This window comes from Gadus macrocephalus, chromosome 16 (assembly GCF_031168955.1).
Source record: "Gadus macrocephalus chromosome 16, ASM3116895v1".
In the NCBI taxonomy this organism is placed as follows: domain Eukaryota; kingdom Metazoa; phylum Chordata; class Actinopteri; order Gadiformes; family Gadidae; genus Gadus; species Gadus macrocephalus.
The window spans coordinates 17,142,460-17,165,270 of NC_082397.1; the positions used below are offsets into that span (position 1 = coordinate 17,142,460).

General features: G+C 43.5%; 1 protein-coding gene across 2 annotated transcripts in view; it reads right to left on the reverse strand.

The window, feature by feature from the left end:
- lsamp (limbic system associated membrane protein) overlaps positions 1-22,811 on the reverse strand; it is a 394,190-nt gene that overhangs the window by 135,383 nt on the left and 235,996 nt on the right. Inside the window, exon 2 of one of the 2 annotated variants that reach the window (XM_060074330.1) lies at positions 17,366-17,444. In XM_060074330.1, coding sequence (XP_059930313.1) covers positions 17,366-17,444 — 79 coding nt within the window. Of the gene's footprint in view, positions 1-17,365; positions 17,781-22,811 lie in introns of those variants that run through there. The other variant, XM_060074329.1, reaches the window with a different exon arrangement.

Sequence of the window (22,811 nt, forward strand, 5' to 3'; positions counted from 1 at the left end):
CCTTAAAACAGTCACCCTTAGCATCAGTCTACAATATTTGAGGAAAACACTGTAAGAGCTGAAGAAAAACAAATCTTTTAATCATTGGCTAATAAAACAGTATTGAAAGAGAAATGCCCCTTTACAAGCGACACTATTATTTCCCCTGTGAGAGTCAGCCTGGTCGTTGGCTGAGGGGAAAAACAGCAGACGTCACTTATGGCATTTGCTCAGGCTGAAGCCAGCCCGGCTGGGGCCCATTGGCGTCCACTGGTCACTTTTACAAACGGCCCACGCCAAAAGCAGAAATAGGTCCCTTAGGTCTGCTTTCATAGAGCCCCAGAATACACACGCAGGTGTTCATGCTTTTGCATATGCGTCCAAATATCAATACATCATTACAGACATCTGTATGTTCACTAATACACATAGCTTGTATGTGTGTGCGGGTGTGTGTGTACGCGTGCGTCCTTATCTGCATCCAAATGCACGTGCACGCACACAGACACACATACGCACACGAGCACACACACACACGCAGAGGAAGAAAGAGCGATTCACTATGCATCACGCCACACTATCATTTGGACAAACTGTGACTAGCATCATTGAGAGTGGGCGCAGCATTCTCCTCCACCCACACATGGCAACATGAAGCCTTGCTGAACAAATGCAGTACATGTGATTGGGCGTGCAGGGAGAGATTAGTCCGATTAGGCACATTCACGTCCGGGCCGGCGCATCTGGCACAAAGCTTGCCCTGGGGCACAGGAAGATCCCACGGGAAGCAACAACTAAATAACGCGATCACGGAAAAAAAAAACTGCATAAGTAGGTTGAACGGGAGAGCTGCGAGCCTCGAGAATCAAATTGAAAGAGAAGTGATATCCATGACGATGGCCCCTCGGATTAAGTTCTTCACCAAAATGTAGGATGAAGCGCGTTTGATATCATTTATATGGTAGTGGGCCACAGTTTCCATCCCAAGATAAGAGGAGATAACTCGACCTGAATCTTGTGATGTGTCGTTATGTAATGGTAGATATATACTGCGCAGATGGGGGGTAGATTCATAATTAACATGGCCGCCCCTTCTTATTCGTGACTAGCAAGGAGCGAAACTTGTCCGGGACCAAAACCGTGGTCCCAGGTTCTGCCTGTGGCGAGCATGCTGTGAATACAGACACCGGCATCATGCACCCATACTTCACGACGGCCAGGCATCATAAATCTCTCCCTCCTCTCGTCCCGGAGACACGGGTGTCTCCCCACCAGAGTCACCCGGTGTGACCAGGCAACCGTCCGTCCACTCCCTTAGGTCTGCTTTCATAGAGCCCCAGAATACACACGCAGGTGTTCATGCTTTTGCATATGCGTCCAAATATCAATACATCATTGAGAGTGGGCGTGCGGGGAGAGATTAGTCCGATTAGGCACATTCACGTCCGGGCCGGCGCATCTGGCACAAAGCTTGCCCCTCGGATTAAGTTCTTCACCAAAATGTAGGATGAAGCGGTAACATGAGTTGACAGCAGCGTAGTCATTACCAGTCCGCCGACAGCCAGAATTGGCCAGGTGAGCCCAGGGGTTGCGTGTGTGAGAGATGTGATGCATGCAGCCGCTCCATGTTTGCTCCCCGATGTTGTTCTATCGCTTGCTATGCTAGCCCCACACCTCCGTGTCGACCGCTGCCGCTGCCACACCAACACCGGGGCGGCCTGGCTTGTCTTCGCAGGCCGGAAACCAGACGATAATTGGCAGAGCCCTGCCCTGCTAAACGTCGGGGCGTTGGGGGGGCAGACCTGGCTGCCTGGTTGGGAAGGGGGCTGTGCCTCGGTGATTGATTGTAATTACAGGGGGCAGGGGCTCTCCGTGAAAATCAGGGCTTTTAAGAAAGGGGCGGGATGATGCCCCTGGGGGTGGGCGGCCACGTCACTCTTGTTTTGGTTTGGGTAGAAATATGACGAGACGAGGAGCACGGTTTGCTCCTGAATACCCATAGCAACCACGTGGTGGCTGTACGGGGGTCTGACACATGCAAACAGAAAAGAAGCAAACATTATGACTCACTCTTTAGTGAAGTTCAAAAAGAAGAAGGAGCCATGATCAAATATATAGAACTCAAGCTGGGTAGGCTGGTGGAGTCTCCGCAGACTGCACTCTGCACTCTGGTTCACTGTAGCAAAGCATTCATGTCCTGGTTCTACCGCGTGGTTTAGATGTTACAGAGCCAAGGACAAGGACACACACATACAACCATGTGCACACAATATTTTTCCCGGCCTATTGCACCATGGGTAGGGGTGGGAAAAATTATCGATTCTCGATGCGACGCGATTCTCTCTAGAATGATTCCGTCTTGATTCAGATAAATAATAATCAGAATAATTATTATTAGGGGTCCGAGCAGCGAAGCTGCTTGGCCTCTATTGTTTCAATCTGCAGTCAAACTGCAGCCTATACCGTAAGTCGAAAACTCTTGACATTCTCAGGTATGGTTACCAATAACCCCCTCTCTACCCATAAACCCAAATTTGTGGTGCTGCACCCAAAGGAGGCGCTATTGTAAAAAATCATGAATTAGGCTTATTTCTCCTCACCAAATTGACCTGGACTCAAAATTCTTTCTGAATATTGATCTCTAGAATCAGACGCAATTATAAAATCCTTCACAGGCTGCAAAAATAATCAGAAATTCACCAAAATCGCCACATAAAATCTTTAGACCAAGCCTCACAAAAATCCTTGAACAGAATTTCTTTTACTGAGTTCCATTTGAGAAATATTGGCCAATAAAGTTGGAGCAGTTAGCCCATTTTTCTTATATGACCATTTTGTTATTGTATCAAAAAACATAGAAAAGCCAAATGTCCACAGTCTCAACCAATTTTGCCAATATGACCATTTTGTTATTGTATAACTACCATACGGCTATCATTAGGTGGATACCATTAACAGTGCAACTTTTCAGATCTGTACTCTTTTAAGAAAGCCCTTAATTATCTTGTGAAATGTGTGCTGGGAGTTTTCTTGATCCTGTGTCAGGCCCGGCGTCATGGGCGGGCCTTAGGGGGCCTGGCCCCGCCCTTGGAATCAGTTGGGGCCGCCCTGGACGGACGAGCCTGTCAGTCTCCCGCCAACCAAAAAATAAGTAAAAAAGATTGCAGGCTACAAGGATTTGTCCAATATAAATTATTCATAATAATATTTCAGATTTGTACTAGTTTGAAAGAAATACAGATATACAGCGTTTTTTTAATCAAGGACCACGGAGGGTCAAAGACAGTGAAATTCATGGTGAAAGCCAGGAGTGTTCTGAGGAGTCACGGTCACCTGAGGTTGACCACTCTGCTCAAGCCGAAGCTAACCGGGCTACAGACGTTAGCACTAGGCACCAAGGGCCAGCTAACCCTACACAGCCGAGGCCATTACAGGCGTCCAAGCCGGGGGATCTGGGCCTTCTATGTTCACTAAATACAACACATCGGGGAAGGAGTGTTGTTGAGTTGGTTGTTTCTGCTGGGTGTGTTATATTACAATGCAAAGAAAAATTTAAATGAAATTTTCTTGTTGAGGAGCCTGTTCTGCGTAACTCTGCGCAAATATCTTTTGTCATTAATGAATTTATAACTTTTTTGATATTTGTATAAATCATAGGCTAGCCTATTGTTGGCTTGTTTTTTGTCTGTTCTGAATGAGTGCTTCATCTGCTGTTGGATGAGCCCTGTAAAATATTCCTGCAATATGGATCACATCGCATTTTCACTTTAAAAAGGGAAACTGAACAAAATAAAGTTACTTACAGTTTGCCATTTCTCTGGTTCAGATTGTTCCTTATTACACAACGCAGGGATCTAGAAACTGTGGCTTTAACTGGTCCAACACAAGTGCTACAGATAGTTGAATCTCCGTTTTCCGAATTCCATGTCGAAGATAGGCTACCTTATGTGTTATATTGAGGGTAAGAGAGCTGAGAGATGTAGAAAATTAAAATATGAAGTAATTATTAGGCTATAGTCTAATAGCCTAGATACACACAACTTAGAAGAAGAAGCCTTTATTTGTCATTGCACAGGATACAACATAATTGGACAGGATGGACTCACGTTGGGTATGAGTTGAGTTTCGTGTCCTGCTGGTAACAATAATAAAAAAGTCTCTAGAGAATGTTTAGCCTATACTAGGAGGTGAATGATTCTGTACGTTTTTAAATTCTATTTAGTAGCCTGTTATTAGATGTGCATTTAAACTACACTCAGATATATTTAGCCTGCGCTTGCGCTACAGCCCTGCACTTTGTTCACTTGAGTCAGACATGGTAAGATTGCTGCTCTTTCCTTCTCACGTTATAATTGCGTAGGCCTATTCACAGCTCCTTTTTCTATATATTTATATAACGGGGGAGAACCCCCCGATTAAATCGACTGGCCAGAAATGTAAATGACTTTACATTTCTGGCCTAAAAAAATGTGCCCCCACCCAGAGCAATGCAAGGCCCCCCTGCAAATCTGTGTCTGGCGCCGGGTCTGTCCTGTGTGCTTATCAATCAACATTTTCACAATGTGAATGAGGATTCACGCAGTTCAGGAATGTCAGTGGCTCAAAGGGATAATGCCGTGTACTGGTGATCCTTAGGTTGAGAGTTTGAATCCTTGTTAAAGCATTATGAACATGACATTCTGTCATTGCCACTCATTTAAGAAACACAACATTGAACACCAACTGAAATTCATCGGGCAATCAACATTCCGGCTCAGTAGTTTCCAAGAATCGGTCTGCCAAGACACAGTATGGCATTAAGGGGAACTTCTTCGTTAACCATTTTTCCTTCATATTGAACTCTGTCATATTAATATTTCCTCCGTTAGTGTTCCTGACAACAAATGTTTAATTAATTCATTTGAGAAATGTTTGTTTGGAGTTTTCTGGATGTTGTGTGCTTATCAATCGACATTTTCACCATGTGAATGAGGCTACATTTCAGGTTTGTCAGTGGCTCAATGGGATAATGCCTTGTATTGGTGATCTTTAGTTTGAGAGTTCGAATCCCGATTAGACAATTATGAACATTCTGACATTCAACCATTGCTCTGCAGCCCAGTCACCTGAAAGCCGAGGCACAGTATGGCATTAAGCGGAACATCAACATCTTTCCTTCATAATTATATGTCAAATTTATATATCTTCCATTAGTGTGTTCTTGACTTTTTATTTTGCTCGGATTCCTTAATCACCGCTTGCAGTTATATTTATTATTATTTATTTTTTTATTTCTTCGCCTGCTGCAACATTCTGTTGCAATTATCGAGAGGGATAATTTCAGTGATTTTAAAATGATTTAATTTATCTTCAGTGTGTATTGGCCAATCTGATTTGTCCTGACAAGATTGTGATTCAGCAATGCACGCAAACTCAGCCAGACACAAGAACTCCTTCTAATTGAAGAAGTTGGGGAAGGCAGGAGATGACCACAGACGAAATGCAGGGAGCATTTTAGATAATACAAGCCTGGTATGATGGTTCAAGTCCAAACAAGTCAGAATAGAGATAAAAACGTCATTGTCCTCTGTATTTACATAAACTAGAAATTCTTCTTTGGCACTCGGAGAAGAAGAGGGGAGCGACGACAGTGCTGTGACGTTTGGGACGGATGCATGGCACCCAGAGAAGTGTGAAGAAAATCGGAAATGGCAATTTTCCCGTGTGGAGAATGCACAAGCGGTGTGACATTTACACCACCAAGTTATCAATAACACCCCTCGCTCATCCAACCTCACCCCACCCATTATTCACACTCTTTGCTTTTACCTCCCTACACACACACCCACAGCCCTACACCCCCCCGGTCCCTGGGCATCACCCTCTCTACCCCACCCCGCCACATTGGGTTTTAATGGGGGGGAGGCCTAAATGCAATATCGAGTATCGGTGTATCAGTTTGTGCATAGCTCTCCTACTCTGAAAGAGACATAATATATATATATACGTATTTATGTATTTATATACACCATATATATACACCGTATATATATATGTAAAAAATATTGCAAAAATGCAAAAACCAATCGTTTGAATGTTAGTAAAAGTGATCCTACAACAATGTAACACGGCAAACAATTCAGCCATGTTGTAACTATCCATTGAGTTAGGGAAACAGACTAGCTGAAATATTACATGTTATTCGAGGAAGAAACATAATAATCGAATCGGGACTCCGATAGGAACGGCCGATAGGAACGAGTCCGAACTTGGAGTCGGTATCGGTAAAGGAAAATGGGTATCCGTGCAAACCTCGCTGTGAAAGCAGTTTTGTTTGCACAGGAAAAAAAAAAGGGGTTGTTTTTTTTGCAAGGACGGTAAACAAGCCAAATCTACTGGCAGATGTGTCGTGTTGGCACCGGGGGGACCATCAATTTATTAGGAGAGCCCTGCTGTTTTCTGGCTCCATAAATCAAATAATCCTCCCCTGTATTGTTAGCGGTTCTCGATAGGTAATGGGATTCTCTATAGCATTTAACCGTTACTGACAACGACACAAGTGCTTAGTCAAATAATGCTGCCGCACGCTCACCGTAAACACTCCCTGTTGCACATCACTGAAGAGGTATAGGCGACAAACACACAAACACACACACACACACACACACACACACACACACACACACACACAGGGGTGTCGGTGTCTGATACATATAGGGCTGACGATCCATTAAAACAATTTTGCTGAACACAACAGGAACATTGGGCAGAAGTAAGACAAAACTTAGTCTACTCTACTACCATGGCGATCTTTCATTAGCATACGTTTATGCTAGCAGGGACACATGCTAAAGAAGGGTGCCTTTACCCTAGGGGCTATTTATTCTTATCTGTGTGTTATGGCTTTAGTTGGATATCTCTCTAGCACTCTGTTGGTCTAGCAGTATGTACCGTAGCTCTTTCTCCCAGCGCTGGATGGATCCTCTTCAGAATCCAGAGAAGGAATGCGTATCACACTGCCTGAGCTCTGTCGAGAAACTGTTGTGTTTAGTCACAGAATTTGTTATTATGGGTTAGTGCCGTGCTATGAAATTACTGTCATTCACAGCGTATGCTTTTCTGCCCAAAAATTGTCCGTCATTATTTGTTTGGTGTTTTGTTTTTTTTGAGAATCCTAAATGATTCGACTACTAGGACTGCTGTCTTCGCCACATGAGACGCCAGGGGGGTACAAGAGAGCCGATACTCTTAGACAAAATGAAAAAAGACCAGACTCACCAGTGGCATCTACATATTTTTGCAATTTTCAACCCACATATTTCACCTGCCACGCCCCCCCTCCCCTCCCCAATACTAATGGTGTATGGCTAAATGAAAGTGCTGAAAAGGAAATGAACCACATGATCATCTTCTCATTCCCCAATACAATATATGGGCACCTTTAAAACGATTCAACGTTAAAGTGTGCTGAAACGGATGATTTATTGGGACTAGCACCAGCCGGGTCCTCCTCCCTCTAGCAGGTAATGAGATTCATACTTTCCATCGCCATCATCCTTCTCTGCTGTAACCCGTCATATTTCCTCATATCCAGTCATGTTATTCTTCCCTTTCAAACAAGATGCGCATCCATGAACTAGAACAGCCCGGTTCTAACAATAAAACAGTGGCGGGTGGAGATGAAGGGGGTGGGAGTAGGGGAGGGGGGGGGGGGATTGGGAGAGCTCCGGGCATGACTGAGTCCTGAGAGGACCGAGGGTGGTGGTGGTGGTGCTGGTGGTAGTGGTTGTGACAGCAGCGCACAAACAGCTTTATTATTCAAGGGCCGGCGCAAGGTTTCATCAGAATTCTGGCACACAAAAAAGGGGACAAAAGTTCCCCATACCGGAGCATCTTATGATAAATGCATGACAGGAGGCATCATGGGGGAAAGAAAGCTGCAGGAGTACCAGGGAAACTTGTAGGGCTGCGTCATCAACTTTTCATCACTCAAAATCGGTTTCAGTAACACTGCTGTGCGACATGATTCTCCCAGTGCACCGTTCGGTGCTAACATTTTTCTAGGCCCTTCTCTTAATCCTCCCCCTCCCCCGATCCCCACCCCATCCCCAGCAAGGAAAAAATAAATGCACTGTAGAACCAGCACAGACCCCCGGCCTCAGCGTGCTGGAACTGCTAAGTCGGGGACAAACACAGCACTACAGTGGAGCAGGAACCCCTGCTGGCTTCCTCGGAATACTGTAATGTGAACACGGAGGAAACGTGCGGCTTATTCTCCATGACAAGAAAACAACACAGAGCTGTGTATTCTATTCATGACGCCCATGAACCATCAGCAGGAATACTCAGCTGGTGTTAGGGAAGCATGTGTGACATTACCAAGCAGGAAGCGATGAATAAAAAAGAATGGGAGGGGAAAGGAATAAAATGTTTAGTGTTTCAAAGGTCCTTTCCATTAGCGGATGTCAACATATTATTACAATCAAAACATACAGGGTGAAATGCAGGGTGACAGTTAATCGAGGCTGGGAGAATATCTGCCGACGCGTGGCTGCTATTCAGACCATGCAGGCGTGTGTCGTACACCCACACACACACACCCCTGCTTTGGCAGGGGGAGGGTTCTATAGCATTAATGTGTACTACGTCAGCACTGTTACGAGGTAAACCGATGAGCCTGATGGAGAGTCCTAACATGCACACGTTTAAGTATGGGAGAAAGGGATGATTGTGGTGGTTGTGCTTTGCAGTCAATGGAGTGCGTTCTCCAATCCTCTTTGGTGTATTCTGCCACGGCCGATTGGATAACCATGGAGAGGTTTCTAATCCCTTTAACCCCCACTACAGCGCTCCCGCTTCGGCTTCCCTGGCATCCGCACGTAAACATGTGAGGATGTGTGCGTGTGGATATGTGCGCGAGCATGTGCAGTCAGTATCCCACCTGTCGAGATTTGACGTAAACAAGAGACGATGCTCGTGGTCGTGCTCAAGAGTCAACGCCTCAGAGTGTTGCAGAGACAAACGCCATCAGGTGACTGCAAGAGGAGTTGTCTAATGATTGAGTCCTTAGAAAATAGTGCTGATGGAACACATTTTGCTGCCGGGCCAGACTAATGACCCCTTATCCAGCCTTCGGTGTAATAGAATAAATGCCAAAAACTTTGTGCTAACACAGTGAAGTTTGCTTTAAGTATTTTATTTAAATGCGTCTCTTCATCAAATATTGTTGTACTAAAAGCAAAGAGCTTGTAAGCAGATAGTATCATGTGTCCAAATGTAATGTATTCACCAAAATGCTGAAACCATTACAGGTTAAACAAGAAAAATATGTTTCTTGTTTTTTTCATGTCGCATGTAATACATTTCTAAAGGGCAACACAATTTATAAACCATTGATTTTCATCATTATTTAAGAAAGAGTAATTTTCTGGACGCAGACTGCCACAGGTCAGGGCACATTACAATGTGTTTATGGCTGGTTGATGGGGTAACAGGTATAAGGCTCACAGCCTTTGCTGTTGTTTCACAATCGATTAATGTACTACGATACAAGCTGGTTTCATAGACAGCATATATTATGCTTTCAAGAAACAATCTGTTGTAATGGCTGAAAACATGCTATACAATTAGGCTATTTGCTTCTTCTTTTTTACTTTGATTGGGATTATAACGAATTCATTGCAAACTTTAAATGCATTTGTGTTGTAGTGTTAAATTGCTTACAATTACGTATGTTTAACAAAGTTTCATAGTTGAAGCGAAAAGAGAGTTCATAGGTTTAAAGTCTGAATGGATTAAGCGTATCATAACTTTTTACATAATAACATAATTTTTAAATAATAATAGTTGATACAAAAGTAAACTAAAGTGATAATAAAGTGATAGTCTGAACCTAGGCCTTGTATTATGATCAGTTATTAGTTTAAGTAGTAGATGTGGTTTAAGCATGATAAATAGTAGAAGTAGCATGATAGTAGAAGGGTTTATGGTAGTGCATGCAGATTGAAGAATCAATCTAAAATAACACTGCTTGAGCAAACATACCTGCCAATATTTTTGTGGGATTATCGAATCCCACATATGGAAATCATTGCTCATTTCAAGGTCTCAACACTACTTTATTTTGGAACGGTCTTGCAATAAATTTGAGGCTGCGTTACAAAATGTTCTTTGCATGAGCCAAGAAATGTCTGGCAACAATTAATAAAAAATAAGAAATAGCAGTGTTTGTTCTTTCACATCTTAAGTAATCGGTATTGGTAAACATCATATTGCCAATAACAAGTCCTTATTAATCACAAGATCTCTTTGTTATTGATCAGTTTAATGTCAACCATTTAAATACACTGACCATCATGAGTTTATGGTTAGAAATCTATATTTAAAAAAGGTTCTGCTGCAAAATAGCTTACCTTGGCCATTAATTAGAAGCTGACAGTACCATTATGGCACAATCTAATAAATGCAGTTAGTATTAAATGTACACACACATTAGTGATAGTAATTATTCAAGAGATATACAGAATTGTTAATTCACTGTTTGCCATGTGAAAAAGAGCAGTGTTTTATGCATACTTGGCAGTTTAATACGATGCACTGTAATTGTAACAGGTTGAGCTAACATGAGGGCAACGATGTGTGTTTTCTGTGAAATCTACGGTTAATACTAAAACTCAAGAGTGTAGTTATATGTAGCTGGGGACTTATAAGTCATTGTGGCCTTGAAGTACATACCATATGGGCCGACACATCCAAGAACTATGGTCCAAAACACTCTCCAATTTGGATGGCCATTTCACAGTCTTTACTGTTCAATAATGACTATCATCACAGCTTGACACCACTTCAGCGCCAATAGTCCACTCAGCAGGTTTCTGTGGGTGTTGATGATGGTTACAAAGACATGAGGTAAACAGTCTTTGAGGACTTTACTTAATACCCATAATCTGCTTTGACTCTACACAGAATTAGTAATGGTTGCAGGAACTGCTTCAAAGTGGTTGCACTCTGACCCCCAGACAAGTCTCCGTCCAGATTTACCAACCAATGTATGGATCTCACGTGACTTATGGCAGACAATCTGCACAATATAAGCTCCACTGTATAGTGGAAGCAGTGTCAGAGATTGTATTAAAAATAGATGTATGCAAGAATGTGTGGTGTGTGGCTAAAGTGTGCAATTATACCACATTCGATTATTTCTTAGTTTGGTGTTGTGAAAAAATGTCCAACTGCTATTCTAAGGGACATACTCAAGGTTGTTGATTACTCAAAGATAAGCCTGCTGACAGCAACATTAATCCATTCACACACATATGTGCTTTTTCAATTGAATGCGACTCGCGAGGCTTGAAAGCACACCTGCATTTTACTCTTTTTCGTGGCCTTTTAAAAGCAAGAGAAATACTGTTCGATTAATTATATTATATATCCATGGCAGAAATATAACATTGTTAAATATGTGTTTAGAGGTTGTCTAGCTCTGCGAAACAATGCGTAGTTAAACGAAAATGTAGTGGATATTTTTTTATGGCAAAATACTACTTTAGTTCTTTACTGTAGTTCCTGGCCTAGATGTTGATAATAAAAACGCCTGCCACAGCAATTACAACAGGCTTTGAAATTTCAAGTCAACTTGAACGACAAGGACAGCAAACATCAAACAACAGGTGGTGATGGTTATGTCTGCTGGTGCATCTTTGCTCTTGGTGCAGAAAGAAAAAGAAAGAACTGAGCTGCTGTCAAAAAAAGTCACACTCTGCTGGACTTTATTCAGATCCTGCCTTTCGCTCACACGCAAGCTCCTTGAAACTTGTGAGGACTCCAAGTTCTGCCAAATAATTGTATGAAAGTTTAGAAAATGGCCACGGATGGGTGTGTTTGCCCATTGGGATCTGTGCCCCTTTGCTTCCCTCACGTGTTCCTCCCTTGCAACTCTCCTGGTCTGACCCAATCCCAATGAGAGAGGGGGAGATAATGACCAGGCGGGCACAACTCAGCGAGTCTGCCCCAGCAAGATGAGCAAAAATGGAATTGATTTGAAAGACCTGCGTCTGCCTGGGCTGAAGTATAGGGGATTATGGTGCAGGCTGTACTTATGCTGTGTCCCTGTTCCCCAGCACCCCATCCCCCGCCCCTCCACGTCCTTCTTCATAAATTGCACCCATCAGGGTGAGATCATTTTCCTGCCCTATCAGCTTTGCTCTGTGTCCCCTATCCATCATTCCATCCATCAGTTTTGGTTTTCTGTGGTGTCTTTCTGGTTGATGTTTTTTTTTCACGTTAATCATTGTCCCGTTTTAATCAATCTTTCACCCAGTTGTGGACATGCTTTGGTCTCCAAATTAGGTCAAGAATGCACTGCTGGACTGGCTGAAAGAGAGGGCTTAAAAAACCCTGGATAAGATGAGAGATGAAGAGATGCTGAGACAGAACGATGCCCATGGTGGCTCTGAAAGGAACACGAGGGCAGAAAAGCAGCCGTCCCCAGGGGGCTGGACATACCAAATTATCACGCGCAGTCGCCCTCCACCGAGAAAGGCAGACATTGATCCTATTCCCGCAGCTGATGAAAATCGAGTACCCAGCATGGGAGGTATTGCAGAGAGTAGAACCATGAACGTGAGAATGGTGGTGAAATTAAACACTAGATGGTAAGACTGTTGGTACATGGATCTTTATCGCTACGTTAATTGTTTTATGATGTTTCCTGGAACAATATGCAGCAAGTTAGGGATCGTCTGAATTAAATCTCGAGGGGAAAAAATACGTGAGTTTACATGGTGAATGCAAAGAGAATATCGTGCCTTTTTTAATCAAAACGCAACATTGTTATTCCAGGTACAACTAGCATTCAAGTTATTTTCATGCAATGAATCACTATTTAATCATTTCAAATGAATGAAAATGAAATCTTACTCTGTTAAGATCTCAATGAGCAAACTTCATTGCAATAGCTGTTGCTCTCAAAATGAGGTGCCTAGTGAGGTTCTCTCATTTTGGGGAGGTTTTTCCCTTGAAAAGGAAGAAGTTTAAGCCAGTGTTTAAGCCATGTTTTACAAATTCAATTTTTTTCTAGTATTTTTTGCAATTGTATGTTTGAATACATTTAGACAAATTAAAGCTATTTAGCTATTCAGTCATATGGATTTGTCCAAATATATTTACAGCATCACACAGCGCCGACTTTGCTTCGAGCTAAAATGAATCTGTATTCTGAGGAATTGTTTTAGTTTTTTCACACTCTTACTCAAACTCTCAATACAAGGTCAGAATTTGAATTTATGGGAAAGGAGGGAAGTGAAAAGTACATAAATTCCCGATGCTAGCAAGCAGCAGGCTATAGTGGCAGGTATCTAGAGCACAGGTCTCAGCACCAGTTTCCAGCAGGCCACCAAAAGTAACAAAAAGTTCTGTCAGTAAGGCTACCAATAATCTAGGACAGGTTCAGATGGAGAGCATCCCAGCTAACTGTGTCATCTGTAGTTATGTTTGTGGCCATAGTTGTGGGTAACTAGAGCACAGGGATTAGCAGGTGTGTTCTAGCACAGGAGGCGCATCTGCCCATTAATCTGCGACAGTCCAGGGTGGATCAAGGTGTAGAGCCCCCATAGCTCTCTGTGCTGCCACAGAAGCAGTGTTGATGTTTGCCGACCAGCAGTAGAAGGAAGAGGTGACCAGGGACAAGCATGTATGGGGGTGCAGCAGGTAGCGAGCCAGCTGAGGGGATATCCTGGGGCAGGTTAATTTGTAGTGCAGGCAGAAGAAGGACGACTCTCCAGCACAGTGAGCAGTCATCAAATGGCCTCCGGGCCAGTGGTCAAACTCACAGCATCAAGTCTGCACCACTGTTTTTCCAACATGGTACTATAACAAAAGAGTAGCAACCAAGAGGCTCTCAGCATCATGGTATGGTGGTTGCGTCTTTCTGGCTTGGGAAGGTCAATTATAACGCTTAAAGCAATTAAAGGTTGTGTTTTTTTTCCCACCAGAACATCTAAACAAGACTTAAGGGAAGCTTTGTTTGTATCACTCGGAAAGATGCATCCAGCAACACATTTATATGATTAATATTGGAAATGTTTCTTTTGGACAACAAAGAATCTGTCTTCCTTTGGCGATATAGATTGCATAGCATCTTTCATTAGTCACATTTCAGTGGCTGTGTAATAAAGGAGTTCCTAGCCAACTTCCAAGACACAAATGCCTGAAAGTAAGACTCAAATTATAAGGCACACAACCCTTATGTTGTTGGGGAGACAGATCCTCCGGGGAAGAAACCAATGCTGACCGATCGTCCTTAAAACCAACGTGCACAGAAGCGGATATTGTCACAGCGTAGATAATTGACCTGGAGGACAGCAATAACACAGCCTGTGTCATTACTGCTTTAATAAGCTGTTCAATTTGCAGTCTTTCACTGCAAACTGGCCTTTGAGGCCAAGTACATGGCAACAGGGAGAAAAACGGCATTAAAAAGTAAACTAAACGGACAAAATGACATAAACTAACCCACATGAGGAAACCTTTATATCCCTATAATGTTGACAATGACCAGAAATGTCCAATTCTCTGCAAAATATCAACGGAAAACAAATTCCAACAACAGACTTAGCATTTAGTGTGCTTTGATTGATGTTCTTGCTTCCCACTGGGGAATGGTGTGTAAGAGGTCCAATTCCCTTCCTGATACACCTTTAAAGGGGACCACAGTGCAGTATCAATATAAGGTGAATACCCAGTCCATCTTCCTATACTGTTAGAGAAACTATTGCAATAACAAACCAATGTGTAAAAAAGCAAATACAAAACTAATAAAAAATGAACAAAGAGAAAAATTAAATCTAATCGTAGCTACCTTTATTTTTTTACTTGCTGAAGAAACTGTTCTTGTTTTGAATTGGTGATGTAATCCTCTTAATGTGGAGACAGACAGTCTTTATGCCTTTGACATGATGAGGATTGACCACTTTGTCTTAAGTGTGCGGTGAAGCAAGAGGGTCAAGGGTTAAGTGTAGCTAAGTCTAGATTGTAATGCCTTAAAGGGGAGTACTGCCATACGCATTGCCAACATACTACCTACTACTATGTTACAGTAAACTCTTTATTGCTAAGTGTTCCACACTCTAAAATGTGTGCAATGTGTGTGTGTGCGTGTGTGTGAGAGTAAGTCAGACCTGTATTATCCAACAGCATTGACGGTTTTGAAGCATAGTAAGATGGAAAGTCGTTAATGATTGCAAACATGAATGCTGTGCAATTGCTTATTTAGTCGTGACACTCAATATTCCTCCTGCGTATGCATGACAAAAACGCGTCAATCATCTACATCCTTTGCGAGAAGCCCAAATCAAAATGCCATCAATACAATCTCCGTCGATAAAAAGTTTCGCGTGTGAGCTGGGGTTGAAAGAGTTTTGTTTATTTATTAGCATGACATTGTTCTGGGCCCTGGTAAACAAACAAATGTCCTTTCCCAATTCAGCGGCGCTGTGACTTGCTGCTTTGTGTTCTGTCGCAGCAGCGCCCCGACCGCACGCTGTTCGTCCATTCTGCCGGCTCTGCCTCCCCTCTGGTGCGGTGAATGTCACCGCTGCCGCTGCCGGGCCCCGTGGAAGCACCACGAGCTATATTACACCCGTGGGTCACCAATATCCACTCAGCCTTCACGAAACCTCTCTCAGGGAGCCAGATACACTTTCCCCCGCTCCACGGATTACCAGCCTTGCACCTCCTTTCAAAGTTTTCCCGTGTCATTGGCTATGTGTCTTTGTATGTGCGTGCTTGTGTCTGTTGTTCCACCCAATCCTACTTGCTAGATGGTGACAGGCTGTAAAAAGTGTTTATTTTTGTAATTCTGTACTCCTTTGAAATAACCACAAGGGGCAATGCCTGCTGTGACCGAGGAACTGTGAACCCGATCAGTGCAGCTAGAAAGCAAACCTTTGACGAGAGAGAGACTCGGGACTGAACACTCGTGATAGCAACTTAAAGAAACACTACTTCAAGGCCCTCCCATCACACCTTGATCGACACATAAATAGGCAGATCCACAGGTACTATGCATGGATGAGTGTAGCAAAGGCAGAACAAATGTGATTTGGAGACAAAGAGCTGGGGCTCATGGAAGAGTTCAACAGTGACTGATTCTTATTCAACTAATTTGATCAGCCGCCATTGGGTAAGAGGAGACCTGTTTACAAGGTGGAATCCATTCATTTGATTTATTTTTGCGGTCTCTTTCTATGTGTGTGTGTGTGTGTGTGTGTGTGTGTGTGTGTGTGTGTGTGTGTGTGTGTGTGTGTGTGTGTGTGTGTGTGTGTGTGTGTGTTTGTTTGAGAGAGAGGATACAGAGATAAACATAAAGAAAAAGTATATAAATAACAAGATAAGAGAGTTAAATAGAGCGAGAAGGGGGGGGGGGGTTGGCTTTAAAAATATTATGGTATGCGAGCCTTGACAGTTGAACCTGTTAATTATAACTGCTTTTACTTCCGAATATTTTGGTTCTGTAAATAGGCCTACACGTAAATACACAAGGTTCTGTAAATACACAAGGCAGTGAGAAAACAAATTAACCAGGGCGAGGGAGATCCTCGAGGTCTGTGGGTTTATCAGGATTTTTCACTTACACTTTCCCGATCCTATTTTAGGCAGGGTAAGAAAAGGAGGATGCACGAGGCAAAGCTCCCTGTTTACCAAACCTCCTTATAAACCCGCTCTGCGCGCTCGTGCCCTGTCAAAAACACATGCAACTCCGGGTCACGTGACCACTGTCATCCGCACGTCGCATCAACGCGATTAACTTGACAGCTTTCCTTTGTATCGGGAGGCAATTCAATAATGTGTGTCCGAAGCTATATCTAAGAATAAAAAACTGGCTCGACAGAGACATGATGTAGCATAGATGCTCCATAGATACTCCAGATACTCGAGTCTTCTCAGCCTCAGCCTCCTTATGACACACACACACACACACACACACACACACACACACACACACACACACACACACACACACACACACACACACACACACACACACACACACACACACAGTGTGACGCATTTCGACTTGCAACTTAATAAAGGGCAAGATGCATGTGAATGGATAAGGAAAATCTACGACACTCGAATCTACAATCACTTTTTAAAAGACGTGCGTGCTACTGGTCGACTCTGCTGCTTGAGCACACGAATCAACCCCAAAACGCCTCTTGTTGAAAATGGATGAAGTTGGTCTATGGTTCACTCGTGTAAATACGGCATATGCATTAGGCTAGAAGCAAACACTTGGACGGAGATCCGTCCATGAGACCACCGTGGTCCAGTCAGCAACCTCCCCCAGGAGGAGGCTGCTGCTGCTGCTGCTGCGAAGCAACGGAGGAAAGTTGGGACTCGCTCTTACCTTATCACCGCTGTGTCGCCCTGGCGGATGGTGATGTTGTCGGTCGCTCGCTGCATATCCACACTCCGGACGGGGAATCCTGTTGGGATGAGACAGAGGAGTCTGAAAAAAGAAACCTGCAACTGCCTCCAGCACGACTTGCGTCCGACCTGCATTTTCGCGGGGGGGGGAGCGAACTTGGCGAGCTATATAGATCCAACAACAGGAAAATAGAGTTGTCCAAACTACTCGAAAACGCGCGGTGCGTGGACCCACGTGGTATGGACGCACTGGAACGAGCTTGATACTCGCGAGGATGAAAGAAAAATACTTCAAACGTGTAGTTTACGACGTTTCTCTGTAGTCCACTGATGCGTAAGTGCGGCGAAAGCAGCTGCGACGATGGAGAGGCGCGATTCAGAGGGTGGGGATTTCAGCTCTCTCTCTCTCTCTCTCTCTCTCTCTCTCTCTCTCTCTCTCTCTCTCTCTCTCTCTCTCTCTCTCTCTCTCTCTCTCTCTCTCTCTCTCTCTCTCTCTCTCTCTCTCTCTCTCTCTCTCTCTCTCTCTCTCTCTCTCTCTCTCTCTCTCTCTCTCTCTCTCTCTCTCTCTCTCTCTCTCTCTCTCTCTCTCTCTCTCTCTCTCTCTCTCTCTCTCTCTCTCTCTCTCTCTCTCTCTCTCTCTCTCTCAGATTATGTAGCACTCGAGCACAAATCGCATTGCTGCCCTCTTCACGATACTTTGATGCTCGCGTGCTCGTTGTCAGGACAACAGCACCACCTGAGGTCCTATTTTGTTAGACGCAACTCTTCGGACCATAAAAAAAACAACGAGTAACCTAAAGTTCAGAGAAGTTCAGGGTCACGTATAAATTCATAATCTACTCTAATCGACCTGTGCTATTCTATTCTGCACTAATTGAAGAACGCAGAACGTGTGGCCGAATACTTGAATGTTGTTGTCTGGCTTCCCCCAATCCACGTTTCCGCTGTAATTACTACCGAATGATAAAAAATAAAAAATAAAAGGGCTGATCCTGTGGGTCAAACATAATCTGGTGGCCAGATGCGGGGAAGCCGATCCATGAATAGCTTAAGCAGACGTAATCTTTTTCCGTCTAGACCCATAGCTCCATACATAATTACTGCCTTTTTAGCCAAAGCAGGCAGGTTTTTTTAAAAAAAAAAGTAAGGTGTGTGACTTTAACTTGATGAGGAATGCAAATGCAGAATGAGCTTCACTTCTTGCCAATCAGGTATGAGCTAAATAAACCCCAATCTAATGCTCATCCGGAGACATGCTTAATGAATTGCAAAGTGACAATTAAGGCAACACATTTAGCATTTTATTAGATTCAGGAAAATAAATTAATACTAATGCGTATCATTGGAATTCACAATGTATCTCTTTCAGCATCTCCTCTGAGATGGTTCTCGCTCATATTGTTGTTCATACAAACAGCTAAAGTCTTCCTTAAACTGGCACATGCACTTGCTATTCATCGGTTTGCCATTGTTCACACCATTCACATTATAGATCATCTTAACTGAAATGCAAATTAAGCGTTAGACTTGCATATCAATAGCCTATACATCCCTTAATCTGAATTAAATATGTTATAATTGTTCCCGGGAGCAAAGGAAGAAATAATCCCTTTACAAACAAGATATGTCAGAGCGAGGGAGAGAAATAGAAAAGCACCGTGGTTAAGCTTTATCTTCAGTGTCAGCACATTTTAAGCAGCCGGCCAGACGCTGCAGACTGACATTACAGGGGGTGCTCGCGGCGCCATTGGCCAAACACATAAGCACGAGGGATTTACATAAAGTTATACACCATCATAATAACACATGGGGAATCGGCGGGGGAATTTACAGGAATTATGGGTATTTATGGGATGTTCACAAGCAAATATTAGTGAAATAAGCATTGACTCATTCTAGTTGCAACTGCAAATCTACTGCCATTGTTCCCTGGTATCCAGCACTGGTTGGTGACCTGCCTCTGAAATGCAAAGAGTTGCAGCAATTCCTGTCAGATTTCAGGGTTTATGAGCCAGGCGATGCATTAAGACCACCTTAAAAAGGGTTGTGTCGGGTCCTGCAGGAGCAGTGAGCGTCGCCCCCCCCCCCCCCCCCCTTGCATACCGATTTCCACAGGAATCGCTTTTCTGTTGCCTGTTAACAGCATTTCGAGGGAGAATTTATCAAAAGCCTTCTATGATTTCAGAGGGAGTCAGAGCGAGAGAGGGGGGAGAGCGAGATGGACAGATAGAGAGAGAGAAAGAGAGAGAGAGAGAGAGTAATAGCAACCTATTTGGTCTTTCAGAGGAGGAGAGGGTGGGGGAGGGGAGGGGGATGGAGAGAGTGACTCTGACCAATCCCTTACAAAAGCCATGGGATCCCTTTCTCCTTCCTGGGACTTGAGAGCTAACACACACACACACAAACACACAAACAAACACACAAACGCACGCACGCACGCACACGCACACACACACACACACACACACACACACACACACACACACACACACACACACACACACACACACACACACACACACACACACACACACACACACAGAAGAGATTATTATCATGCTAGTGGGAGACCCACAGTTGTTTTGGAGAACTGTGATTCAGACAGAATTGCTGATTCAGCCTGCTGAGCTGTAAAGAAGGTACTCGATTTCAATACACATACTCTTCCTCAATATTGGACATTGCAGATCCCCATAATGAGACCAGAAAAAAACTCCTAATGCAACTGTCAAGTCGGAAATAGCGTTCGGCAAACAAAGGTTCATTGGATCCGAAAAACAAATTGTACGCTTCGCAAAATTAGGTAAAACAACCGAAGCCATTATTACTGGGTCTCTGTTTATTCAGGAATGCATGCAAAAGTAGCACTTTTATTGTATTTAATAATGAGACAAAGTACTGCCATCAGAAACAACAGTTAAAGGCTCAACCTGTTTTTCATCCGGTTATACAATCTTCTTCTCCCCATCACACAGTAAAGCACAGGAATACTCCAGCAGAGAAGGCCTGCAGTAGAGCATCTTCTCCCTGCTTGTCAACGTCTTTTCTCTGCGTTTGATATGGAAAAGGACATAATAACTGTCAAAAACAATAATACGACATAGTCGATATGCAACTATATTCTTGCCCTCTTCTGGAATCTCTTATCTCGTCGCAAAGAGGAGAACGGGTTTCTTTCCAGGCGCAAAATCCCTGTCAGTTTTGTGCCAAGATCTCCAGACACTTATGTGCATGGGCAGCATTAGTGACACTATCATGTTGTTATGGAGAAGATGGCCATCCACTATAAAATAAGTGACGGTCATCTGGGTTAAGGAGTGGATAATGAGGCATGCACCAAAGCGGCAGTGAATGCCGACTGATTTCATGCTCGTTACCTAACGAATATATTCACGAACGCATCTCAGTCCGACCACAAAGGCATTGGTCTGTAATGATGGGGAGGGGTGTACACTGTCACTCCTTGGAATGAAGCAGTGAAGAGCAGAGAGGAGAAGGCGGATCCATGTTTCATGCTATAGCCTGGGGCACAACAACACCAATGCTTTACTGTCTCCTGTTTTTGTTTTTAATTAGGAATATTTTATGACATGTTGTTTGTGTGAGGCTGTTTAAATATGGGGCTGCATTGATTTAATTGCTCATCAGAGCAGCTGTGTTGCACACTGGCCAAACACACAATGCATGTTGGGATGCAAACAAACCAAATCTTCTTTGGATCACTATGGAGATATGGAGATATGCAGCTGCTGTCTGATTCGATTATTTTTGCAGTAGCATCATGATTAGATAGTGAAAATAACCCCATGTTTACGATCATTAAACTAAACTAGAACAAAACTAGCCTGGCATTGCCAGACGACTTGCAATTAGTGTGTGGAACCTCTCAATTTCCAAAAGGCGTCACCAACGGGTATAGACCAACATGGCTCTGGATGCAATTGGAACCAATCACAGCAAGGAAAGGGAAGTTGTGTGTTTTTATTTTATTGAAAATATACAGTCCAGTTTGTTGAAAACTGTTTCGATCGAATCAACAGAACTTTCTACGTCAGCGGCAGCCATCTTTGTTCTTGTTGAAAACTCCCCTTTGGCACTGCTCTGCACTGGCATCGTATTTATCCCCCCTCATATGAGATAAATGATCGTGATTGGTCGGTCTATCATGTACCGGGCAGAAATCTTTTTGTATGGGAGCGGAGCCAGACCTTATCCGCAGAGCAAATTAAACATGAGCTTGCGAGATTCGTCTGGTTTCCGGACTAGAAAAAAATGAGGCGAACAAAAAAAGTGAAGCTCTGTTTCCCTCCAATCTTCTGTAACATATGAAGCTCCCTCTCTGCATTTAAACTAAAAATCTCTGCGGCTCAACTAAAACCAAGCCAAGTGACGCCTTACTAAATCATGAAGAAGCCCTCTGAGCACAGGCAGGCCGGGGTGAGCTGGCTATCTTTATCTGGCGTTTGCTCCGACACAGCTATGCCGTGTGAGGGCAAGTTACGATCAACGTTTAGATAAACAGAAGCACCGGGAGCCATTTGCACTTGATGAAACTTGAAAAACTAGCTGTCATCATAATACTTTTTTTAAAAAAGAAGGCTGATACTGAGGACAAAACAACAAGGGTGACAGCTTGTTCCATCCTGGCCATTTCTTCCAAGCCTTCAATGAGAATAAGCAACACAATGTAAGCCATCAAGTGATTTGAGGCAGAATGGTAAATGTTCTTCCATGCATAGAGTTGTGCAAGGCATGTGTGATGCATTTTTTTTTGGATATGAACTATATTGCATTTCTGTTCATATCTAGGGTTAGCACAATGTATTTGTGCACTTGTTTTTGGCCCTTGGACATATTTCCATTGCAGATCTTTAAAAAGTTCCCATAACAAACTGCAGACGAAGTAAACCATTCAACCAGCGCCTCACACAATGTTATGAATACATCTGTTGGGCTTTGCCAATTAAATGTACACTCTCTGCCCAGATAACCAGCTTTACGAAACCAAACGATGTCTGGGTACTCTGTCCTTCTGAGGGTGAAGCCCATCAAACTGTGTAGCGAGGGGCCTGAGTCGCTGTCCGTGGTCCAGAACTAGTTCACTCTGCACTCTGCAGGACTCGTTCTCCCCTGATGTGTCAGTTCCTTTAGGAAACACACAACACCGTCAAACTATTTAGAAAGACAAACTTTATTTTCACGCCACGTAAGATATGACTCAGTTTTGTTTTGTGACTAAAGTGCCCCTGCCTCTTCCCCAAAGTATTCAGTTATGACTCTACCAAACGGTACGCCAACAAGGGACGATGCCATGCTCAGACCACGCGACCAAAAATGAAAAGGAAGTGTGAATGGATATTTCTCATACATTTCCGCTTGCATTGCCTTCACTGTGGGGTTGCTATAGTCCTCTGGCTGAATATCAA